A 10,986-nucleotide genomic window follows, 5' to 3' on the forward strand; every position below is an offset into this window, starting at 1 on the left:
GTTGTAGCGCCGGATAAGTAAGTAAGTAAGCCGTTTTTTTTGTAGTAACAGAACACAAGTAAACAAACCCTGCGGTGGATGCAGGGAAAGATGCAGGTGGCAACATAATCCAATCCAAATTTTGCCGTATTTTGGTGTGTATAATGACCCCGTTTCAGGTCGAAACTGACCAAATTTAGATAGTTAGTACCGAGTTTGTAGCGTTTGGAGACATTCAATTCGATAGCATAGCAAAGGACCTAGTCTAGGTGCATGAGTATCCACAAAGTTTGAGGTTTGGAAACTGTGGTAACAATTGATCGGCGTAGTTCTTTACATTGAACTGATTCAAAATTCATAAAAAGGAACCATTTAAGCAGTGGGGTCTACAACTAAAGCGCAGGAATTTAGCAAAATAAAACGAAGGTTAACTGATGGCATTTTCATTCGCTTAGAAGTACGATTTAAAAAAAAACAAAAAACAAAAAAGTTTGGTACTGATCCAAATTGGTAACATGGACAATTATTTTCTTCAGAAATTCTGAATCATTCATCAGTGAGGTCACGCTGAAATACGGTAAGGTAAAATAATCGTAAAAGGCAATGACCTTGAAGCAACTAGCTTTGTGGCCAAAACGTAACAGCCAAAATTTCACTTTCATGTGCTCGAAATTTTCCCATTTTCGATCGTTCCCCATGCATTGGCACCCTGCTCGGGTGGGGGGGGGGGGGGGGGGTGAAGTACCCCCACCCACCAGGCCAAAACGTTCTAACTTGCAATCATTTAAAATCTTAAACGACAAAAAAAAATGCCAGAGTTTGTGTGTGTGTGTGAGAGAGAGAGAAAGGAAAGGAATGTTGTGTGTCACATCATAATCTATACACGCACACGCGCACGTAAAGTACGGTTTCGAAAGAAAGAAAAAAAACACGACCGAACCAACGGTGAAAATGTGTACTAAAAATAATATCAAAACCAAACCGGCCCACACCAGACTGGCCTACCACGACCCGCTCCATCCTCCCAACCCTACAAGTGGCCACTCCCGTTGGGGTGTATGGAGCGCGGTTGCAAGTGCCAAATAGTACGCTGGCACACGTGTTCGACGCGGTTTTTGTTTTTGTTTTTGCGACTCCGGCCGGTCACGTCCACACACACACACACACGGGGCGACGCTCCAAACAGGTAGCCCTGCCAGCAGTACCGTTCGGCCAGTACTAGCCCAGGCTCGGCCGCAGCTTCTTGCCACGAACAGTGGCCGGGAGTGTAAGTTCTCGAGCGACCACCCACCCCCCCCCCCCCCCGGGCGCCAAACATTGTTGTCAAGCCCCCGCATCCCCGTCTCGCCGGTTCAAGATCAATACACACACACACACACACACACGCACACACGTTTCACCTTCGATCGTGACGGGTTTTGTGTGTTGGTGGGGGAACGTGTGTGCATGTGTTGGCGCTCGATAGGTGGGAAAGTATTATCTTTGAAAGTGGTGTGGAGGGGGTGTTGGGGGGGGGGTGGATTGTGGGTTTACTGTTGTTTGATTACTCTTTTTTTTTCATACTTCACCCCGTCCCCTCGGCAGTGAGAAGAGAGCGAGAGAGAGAGAGAGAGAGAGAGAGAGAGAAAACGATTTTTTCTTTGACCGTTTGTGAATGAATGGCGGCGGTGTACGCGGTGTGCGGGACTGGTTAAACCAAAAAAAAAAAGGCAAAAAACAACACGCCGTTGGCCACGACACAGCCAAGACCGGGGTCCCCCGAAACGGTCACTAGCTGTGTAGCCACTGGTCGAAGTAGGTCGTGGTGCTGTTTTGTTTTCCCGCTTTTTTTTTGTTTTCGCGCGTCCGTCCCCGTGCTGCATTTTAAGGTGTGCGTGCGTGCGTGCGTGCGTGTGCCAGCGGAGCGTGTAACAAAACCCCAAAACTCCGAAAAGTATCCCGATATCAAACGCGTTTGTCCGCTGCAATCAATTCGCAGGGTTTTTTTGTTGTTTTGTTTTTGCTTGGCCAACATCTCCACTCTCCATCCCTTTGGTCGATGCTTGGGCCTGCAACGGCTTCGGTGCCGGTCGACACGATCAACAGCCTGCAGCAGCAACTGCAATAGGTAAGTAGGAATTCGCTAGTGAGTGACACGAATGTGTGCCTGTGTGTGAGTTTCGGCCGCCCAAAAGGGAGTTCAAGGTTGCAGCACTGCGTGGCCGTGGCACGAAAAAGGCGCAAAGGCTTCCCCGCGGTTTGGGGCGCCGATGAGATGAGCCCCCCCCCCCCCCCCCGTTCCCCAACCCAAGATACGCTTTTTTTCTTCTTCTTCCTCTTCTTTCTCGTTGTTGCATTTTTATCTCGCTCGAACCGACGGACTACTTTAGCGCGAAGTACGAACTTCGCGCGAACTCTCCGAGCGCATGCAGCCGACGCGGGTCGGGCGAGACCCGCACAGCTTTTTTTATTTTTGGCGTCCCAATCCTGGTGGCCGTACGGGTCCTAACACCCCCCCCCCCCCCCTTGTCCCTCCCTGTCCCCCCTAATATCCCCAATCCGTCACCGCCGTCGAATTTGTCCGCGAATCGCTTCTGCCGACGAGCGCGGGGCGTTTTTATTTTGTTTCGTTTCTTTGCTGGTGTTTCGCCCTCACGCGGGCATTGTAAAGGTTGTTTTCCTTTCGCCTGCTCCGAGCCAAACCGCGACCCACCCACCCAAACCCGCCACCTTCTACCTTCTTTCGATACGCACGATAAAGCTAGCGCTAAGTGCGAGCAGCAAACAGCGGCACAAATAACAAAAAAAACAACAAATAACAATAATGCAGCCACATTAAGAAAAGCAAATTAATAGCATTTGCTTGGCTAATATATGTGAACGTTTGGGGCCGGGAGGGTGGTGGGTACAGTGTGATAATAAAAAGAACAAACCAAACCCACTCCCCCCCCAGCCTCCTGCGTCCTTTCTCAGCCGGCCACTTTCTGTTTGTTGTTAGGAGCCGCAGATTTTTGTTGTTGTTGTTGTTGGGAGGGGAACCGCGAAAGCTGCCGCGCTCGATTGATGCTGTGGAAGGTTTTGCCGGCCAGTGGTTCTTAGGCATTCCACGGGGGGGTAGAAGTATTTTTTGGGTCATCATGACGCGGGTCCTATCTCCAGTGCATCAATGCCAGACACGCTACGGGCTCAATTGCTGTTGTGTTTCGTAGTTTTGTCATGCAAGTGCCAGAACTCGTGTCGAAATTTCGAACACTTTGACAGGGGACAACTATGGGGTTTATGGGGATTCGATTTAAAATTTTACTGGATTGCTCTTGGAACTGTTTTTTTTTAGAGCTCTGGTAGGGAAAATCTATCGAGACGGGTAGCTGACATCGAAGTAGGCGACAAACAGACAGACCAACTCTCGGAGAAGTCTGTAAAATACGTCTGCAAAATTAGGATGTTAGAAAAATAAGAATTTCCTTATAGATAATCGAACGAAATCATTGATTCTGATCCCATTTAATTTAATTATGGGTTGTTTACAAGTTGGTGCACCAGATTTGGTTGTACTGACGTTTAAATCATATAACAGGGTTTTCCAACACTTCTCATACCTGTGGGACACTTTATTAACTCTTTCTGTCGTGAAATGAACTTAATGTAATGGGAATTGGACTCTATAGCACCCTTGTTGGACAAATCCAATAGGAATTCCCAACGAGCCTGTCCAAAAAGGGTGCCATCGATTCCATTTTCCAACAAATGAAGTTCACCTCCCAAAGGAAAGAGTCAAGGAATTGTCTTACAACTATGAGAACCCCTGGAAAACCCTGTATCTAATTAATTTTAACATCAGTACCCAATTGTTTGTAGCAGAAAATTGAAATATTTTACCACAAACCCAAATAACCAAGATACCGAAAACGCCACCAATTTCCTGTACTAAAAATCCAGTTGCATCGAACAAAGCTAAAAAACTGTCAGTGTGGTGGGTTAAACCACACATCTACAGAAGCGGCCACTTCAATGTTTATTAGAGTCAGTTTTTTATACACGGGTGATTCATTTGCTCAACATGTCTTACCCCAAAATGTGTTTAATTCTGCAAAGAAAGCAATACAACTTGAGTGTTTAAGTTCATTTGTTGTGAAACATATTTGTGTAAGATGTGGATGCGTGTGTTTGTTTACTTGCAAATGGACTCTTTCATTTCGGTGATCAGTGCACAGTTTACTTATTAATAATATTTCGGAAGTTATGCTGTGATGTAAGTGAATGAGTTAAAGTAATCGATGTGTTAAAATCATGTTCAGCATATTGACCTTAGCCCGCACTTGATCCATCTTTTTCTCGTCAACATGTTTGGAAATGGTGGGCCAAGCATGGGAAAGGTCAATACATCTTATTAGAACTGACAGCTCCAATTGTTCTAAACATTTGGTGGGTGAACGACTGAATCGACCACCACTAAGCCATGTGGGTTTGAAGTGGCTTTACAGTGGGTTAAGGCCGATTAGGTTATTTGGAAATCTACCAAAACATTGATTTCGATCCATTTCCCGCTAGGATTTTGATGTCGAGAAGAACAGGCTTAAATCGACTCTGTAATCGAGAGAACACGTAGACGTTTTCATGGATAAACACGCGTATTTGGAAACCTCGAAGCCGCATTTAGACCCGGTTCGTGTCCTTGTGCTCGGAGTGGTCTAAAGATGTGTTTGGTCGCTATCCGGTGGAAGGAAATTTTCCACAGATCTTAGGTTTAGTTGCCGGGGTCTAACTCGAACCCATATTCCAAGGGCCTTTTTGGGGGCTCTCTTGGTCGTTTGCATCCTTCTGCAATCTTGTCTCTGGTAGTGGAGGTAGTTTGGTCGGCAGACCTGTTTTCAGAGAGCTTACAGGGGGTTTCAAGTCATTTACCAATGTATACTGCATTTTGTTGTTCTCGTTTGCCTGTAGATTCACATTTGGTAAACGATGTCATGCACAAAATCGGGCAAGGAGATGACTTAAGCTTTACAATGGTGTGTTGTTTGAACTCGTTTTATTCATTTAATAATAAGCATTTGAAAATTCACCCCAAGATTGTTTGTTGGCCTTTGGTTTGTCTTGGATTGGACAGATTGTACTGTGGTATAGCAAATGTAAACAATTTTGAAATGAGTTTTTAAATGCTAATTATTTAGCGGATAGCGAGTTATGGGTTAAACAGGCGGGTGAAAGTTATCATTGAACCAGACCAAATACGTCGCAGGTGTTGTAAAATTTCCCCAAAATCGAGAATTTAGCCTCAGGCTAAGAACCACTGGTGTAGAGTGAAAATGGTTTTGCGCATCCGAATGTTGGAGCTTGAATCATTCCTTCTTGTTACAGGGTTTACCTAGCTAATCGGGCGTCGTCAAAGCGTTATCGGTCGCCGTAAATACTTTTTCGGGCGACGTCAACCCTCAATTGGGCACTGTCATTTCTATTCGGGCCTTGTGAAGTATGAATATGTGAAGTAAGTATGTGAGGGCAAAGTACAGAATGAAAGCGTCCTACTTTGTATTTTGTTGCTTTCTAGTTGTAAAACAATACTTTTTTGCGAGTAGTTTAACTGATATGTAAGAAAATTCACTATTTAAAAGTTAAATTACATAAAAAATGATTCAAAATCCCAATTAAATTTTTTAATTCAAACCTGTACAATGCAATTTGGGTTTATATTTTTTTAAACATAAAATATGTTTGGTGATTAAATTAGATTAACTGTTTAAAATAATATATACTAAGTTAAACAACATGCAAAATACGTATTTTTAAACAACTTAATGGATCAAATACACCGGAACTACCGATTTGACACCTTCAAGAGTAGGACGCTTTCATTCTGTACTTTGCCCGATTCATACTTCACAAGGCCCGAATAGAAATGACAGTGCCCAATTGAGGGTTGACGCCGCCCGAAAAAGTATTTACGGCGACCGATAACACTTTGACGACGCCCGATTGGCTAGGTAAACCCTGTATGTGCTTTCTGCTGGCAAACGCTGACTATATACCACCTGGAGATATACCGCTTCTTACAATTCCCAGCAGTTAGTATATGTTGCAGTCTCCCCACACAATATCCAAGATATTCAACCTCCATTATTTTGTTTGCATCTCCAATCATGTCAGCACATCCACACAACAGAAGTCATCCGTTGATGTTGGAGATGCAGGAAATTGAGCACTTTTTGAAAAGATCATTACCGGTGGGACGGATGTGTCACCCCACGCGAACGGCTCAACAACCGGTGGAAAATTAAATCGGAGGCACATCACAATATGCGTGTGTGTGTTTTTTTCGGTAAAAAAAAAACAATTCGTATTGGAGGTATCTCCACAGCTGTGGCATATTGAGGCATCGCATATGTTGGAAATGGCTCCCCCAGTCTCGACGTATGTCGTCGAACGGAACGGTTGGCGTCACGTCTACGCCGGCAGTTGTGCATAAAAACTTTTTGTGATGATGCATCTTATTGCATCCAAAATTCATGTAAATGACTCATGCGAACAGGACCAATCATGTCCAAATTATGTTATTTTACACGTACGTTGGTGCGTTTGTTGGAAGCAGCTTTGCAACCAAAAGGTGCGTCAGTCGCTTGCAGGCCGTAGTATCAGTCTCATCAGCGTTTGATAGCTCGCTACTGAAAGTGATACTTTTGTTGTTGGAGTACGCGCCCCCCTCGGGGTTCTCAAATCCACCATCAAGAATTTCAGTAAAAACGTATCGTTCGTTCGTAGGGCTACTTGAAAGTGAAAGTTTGAAGTATTTTTGTTTTGTTTTCTCGAGAGATCCAGCATGTCTCTAGCAGTTGAGGTGATCTTCAAGCGTGCCTGCCCACGGTAACTTCAAAGTTTCTAACGTTCTGTTGCTTCGATGACTTTGCTTGCAGACGCAGCTGGGCAAGATGCCGGTGGCAATCTCCGTGGAGGATTGTTACGCTCCGCCGGGTGTCTATCGGGCGGTGGAGCCGGACCAGCTCGCCCACCGGGATGCGGAGGCAGCGAACGGTGGGGAGAAGCCACCGCTCGACAGTGCGAACGGTGGCGGGCCGCTCGAGCTCCAGCACGTGCCGGCGGGCGGTGACATGCGGTACCACACCCGGCACCATCATCATCGCGAGCGGCCCGGGCACGATTACGCCGAGGACGTCATTACGCCGCAGGGCGTCCAGCCGCACCACAAGACGAGCTACGCGGAGACGATGATGCACCTGTTCAAGGGCAACATCGGCACGGGCTGCTACGCGATGGGCGACGCGTTCAAGAACGGGGGCCTGCTGCTGGCGACCGTGCTGACCCTGTTCATCGGGTTCGTGTGCGTGCACTGCCAGCACGTGCTGCTCAACTGTGCCGCGCTGATGCAGGCCCGCAAGCTCGAGCAGGAGGCGGCCGAACGGGCGAACGCCACCAACGGCAAGCCAGCGGCGGCGGGCGAGAAGAAGCTGTCGGACCCGGTCCCGCCCGTCACGGAACCGCTCGACTTTGCCGACACGGTAGCGCTCTGCTTCGCGTACGGGCCGCCGTCGGTGCGGCCGTGGGCCCCCACGATGAAGCGCGCGGTCAACATCTTCATCTGCGTGACGCAGCTCGGCTTCTGCTGCATCTACTTCGTGTTCATCAGCTCCAACTTCAAGCAGATCGCGGACCGGTACGGGCTCGTGCTGGACGTGCACCTGCACATGGCGCTGCTGGTCGTGCCGATCGTGCTGACGTCCATCATCACCAAGCTGAAGTTCCTGTCCTACTGCTCGCTCGCCGCCAACGTCTTCATGACGCTCGGCATCGGCATCACGTTCTACTACGCGTTCCAGGAGCTGCCACCGATCGGCGAGCGGCACCTGGTCGGCCGGCTCGAGCAGCTGCCCCTGTTCTACGGTACCGCGATCTTCGCGTTCGAGGGCATCGCGCTGGTGCTGCCGCTGCAGAACGAGATGAAGCATCCGGCCGACTTTGGCAAACCGTTCGGCGTGCTCAACATCGGCAGCACCTTCATCATCCTGCTGTTCACCGCGTTCGGCTTCACCGGCTACTGGCGCTGGGGCGAGTCGGTCCAGGGTAGCCTCACGCTCAACCTGCCGGACAACGAGATGTGAGTATCCAGGATGTGGCCTCCAGGATCGTAGTGATGGGTTGCACCCGGAATTGCACCCAGGGCACTCGAACCGCTTCCGCACATTGCTACTCCGGCTCCGATCCCGGCTATATCAAACTGACGGTTCCGGCCGGAGGCGTCTAGAGCCGCTAGTCGACAACGGACCAAGGTCTGTGTTTTAACGAGGTCAAACATTACCCAAAATCGTTTTGGCCATCTTGGATGCCATTTGACAGAAGAAAGCTTTTGAAAATTCGTCAATCCCTCAAACAATTCCTATTCCTAGAGCCATACATACATGAATGAAGTCGGAATTGAATCCGGCTAGTTCCAAAGTTTACTGGAATCGATTCTGGATAGTAGGTCCGGAATCAATTTCCGGAATTGGAATCGATTCCGTAATTGGAATCAGTTCCGGAATCGGTTCCGGAACCGAAATCGGCTCCAGAATTGGTTCCGGAATAGGTTCTGGAATAGCTTCCGGAATCAGAATCGAGTCCGGAATCGGAATCGGTTTCGGAATCGGAATCAGTTCCGGAATTGGAATTAGTTCCGGATTTGAAATCGGCTCCAGAAAAGAAATTGCCTCCAGAATAGGAAATGGCCTTTAAATCATAATCGGCTTCCGATCCATTCTCATGGAGATTCCCGGACTGATTCCGCTTCTGAAACTTCTTATTGCCATTCAAGAACTGATGCTCAATAAAAAATCCAATTGATTCCGGCTCCAGAATCGGCTCCAGAATTAGCTCCGGAGTCAACTTCGGTATCGGCTTCGGAATCGGCTCCGGAATCGGCTCCGTAATCGGCTCCGAAATCGGCTCCTGAGTCAACTTCGGAATCGAATCCAGAATCGCAATTGATTCCAGCATCGGAATCGGTTCCAGAATTAATTCCGAACACAGAATCGGATTCGGGTAGGTCCAATTCCGTGCCTCCAACCTTAAAACATACATTTCCTGTAAAGTTCGTGAACCAAACAACAATTTTCTTGTGGTGATCGGAGTGATTTACCATTACAGGGTTTCCCACGATCTATTGTTCGGTTCCCATAATTTTTGGGTTGCTTCCCATATTATTTTGGTGTGTTCCCACAATTTATTGGTCGGTTCCCAAAATTTTTTGGTTCAATTGTATTGATATCTAATCAGACGATACCAAAAAATTATGGGGACGAACCTAAAATCTATAGGATACGATGAATAAATCGTGAGACGAGCCCAAAAAAATATGGGAACCGACCAATAAATCGTGGGAAACCCTGTAAAATCATATTTCATATTTGAATCGAAAATGGCTTTCAGATGTCAAACTGTCCGTAACGAACTTTTGGCTACTTCTCAAAACGTTCCACACTACGGGACCTCGTTCCTACACAGCGCTTGCTCCGGACTACTCCGACGGTTCGGAACGACTCCGCACGGTTCCGAGTTGTATGTTTTGCCCCTACCTTCCGCAACCGCTTCCGATTTTGGCGAAGTCCTTCGGTAGCGAGTCCGGATTTTGGTTGAATTTACCCATCACTACTCCAGAGGATAGGAGTCATTGGGAGAGCGTTTCAGCTGACAGAGTGCTGGTTTGCAAATCTTCCGTTTCAGACTGGCGGAAAGCGTGAAGCTGATGATCGCCACCGGCGTACTGCTCGGGTACGCGCTGCAGTTCTTCGTCGCCATCATGATCATGTGGCCGATGGTGGAGAGCCGGCTGCCGCTCGCCCGCCGCCATCCCGTCCGCTGCGAGATGGTGTTTCGCATCATAATGGTGCTGGTGACGTGTAGGTAGCGACGAACCCCTCCAAACCGGCATCGCTTAACTAACTCGATGTTTTTTTCTCTCTCTCTCTCTCTCTCTCTCTCTCTCTCTCTCTCTCTCTCTCTCTCTCTCTCTCTCTCTCTCTCTCTCTCTCTCTCTCTCTCTCTCTCTTTTCCTTCCGCACAGTCCTGATCGCGGAGTGTGTCCCGAACCTGGGCGCCTTCATCTCGCTCATCGGCGCCTTCTGCTCCTCCTCGCTGGCCCTCATGTTTCCGCCGCTGATCGAGCTGATCGTGGCCTGGACGAACGGTACGCTCGGCGTGTGGCTGGTGGCCAAGAACGTCGTCATACTGCTGCTGGCCTTCCTCGGGTTTGCCACCGGCACGTACGAGAGTGTGTCCGCGCTTGCCAAAGATTTTTGAGCCGCCCGCTCCCGGAATGCGGAACAGATGTGTGTTAGGGAGGCATTACGTGTTATTTTATTTTTATTATTTGTGTGTAAATGTATAATATTTTAATAATGCGTGTTACTGTACTTGCCATACCGTGATTTCTTCGTCCTTAGCTGACAGTTTATTTGGTAGCAGACCACAACAAACACTAAAGCGCTTATATGATTGTTTAAGCACAAAGGACAGGACGGTCCGCACTCACCAACGGCTAAAAGCCAACAGGCACAGGAAGGTTAGCAGGTTAGCGTCGTACAGCAAGAGTGAGGTACGTGGCATGAAGGGCGCGTTAGGCGGTAGTAAAATTACGCGGGCCAGCACAACTGAGTAGCCAGTAAGGATGTGAAAAGTAAGTTTTGTAAAAAAAAAACGAAGTAAGCAGACGAAAACAACACGAACCGGTGGAGGTTGAATATGGCGACAATTGTTACTCGCCGGTTCGAAGTATTTTGCGTGAACGATATCTGTAACGTCGCAATAAAAAAAAAGATATTCCATTCACAGTAAGTGAACCACGGTTTGGAGTGTTAAAAAAGGATCTTTTTTGAAGATAGGCTCAGTTCCGGTTCATTCATAAAGGAGATCCGGGACATTTGATCGGACCAATCATTCAATTGTTCGTTCTCTGCTAAAGCTATCAGTACATGCCGATTCTGCAGTAAAAGAGAGAGACAGAGCATCTTTTACAGAGTTTTTACAAGGTTTTTTGGTTGTTTT

General features: G+C 47.7%; 1 protein-coding gene across 1 annotated transcript; it reads left to right on the forward strand.

Moving 5' to 3' along the window:
* The first annotated feature begins 1,568 nt into the window (after window positions 1-1,568).
* Window positions 1,569-10,776, forward strand: LOC3289706 (proton-coupled amino acid transporter-like protein CG1139). Its single transcript, XM_061651495.1, has 4 exons — window positions 1,569-2,086; window positions 6,867-8,065; window positions 9,667-9,842; window positions 10,007-10,776. Exons 2-4 carry the CDS (start codon window positions 6,882-6,884, stop codon window positions 10,240-10,242), a joined length of 1,596 nt encoding a protein of 531 aa, XP_061507479.1. The 5' UTR covers window positions 1,569-2,086; window positions 6,867-6,881; the 3' UTR covers window positions 10,243-10,776.
* The last annotated feature ends 210 nt before the right edge of the window (window positions 10,777-10,986 follow it).

Source organism: Anopheles gambiae, chromosome X (assembly GCF_943734735.2).
Source record: "Anopheles gambiae chromosome X, idAnoGambNW_F1_1, whole genome shotgun sequence".
NCBI lineage: Eukaryota > Metazoa > Arthropoda > Insecta > Diptera > Culicidae > Anopheles > Anopheles gambiae.

What these genes read in the sequence shown, in the direction of transcription:
- LOC3289706 (XM_061651495.1), top strand. Translation starts at nt 6,882, where the DNA reads ATGCCGGTGGCAATCTCCGTGGAGGATTGTTACGCTCCGCCGGGTGTC. An exon ending in AACCTGCCGGACAACGAGAT is followed by an intron (nt 8,066 to 9,666) that starts GTGAGTATCCAG and finishes CTTCCGTTTCAG; the next exon opens with ACTGGCGGAAAGCGTGAAGC. An exon ending in CATAATGGTGCTGGTGACGT is followed by an intron (nt 9,843 to 10,006) that starts GTAGGTAGCGAC and finishes CCTTCCGCACAG; the next exon opens with TCCTGATCGCGGAGTGTGTC.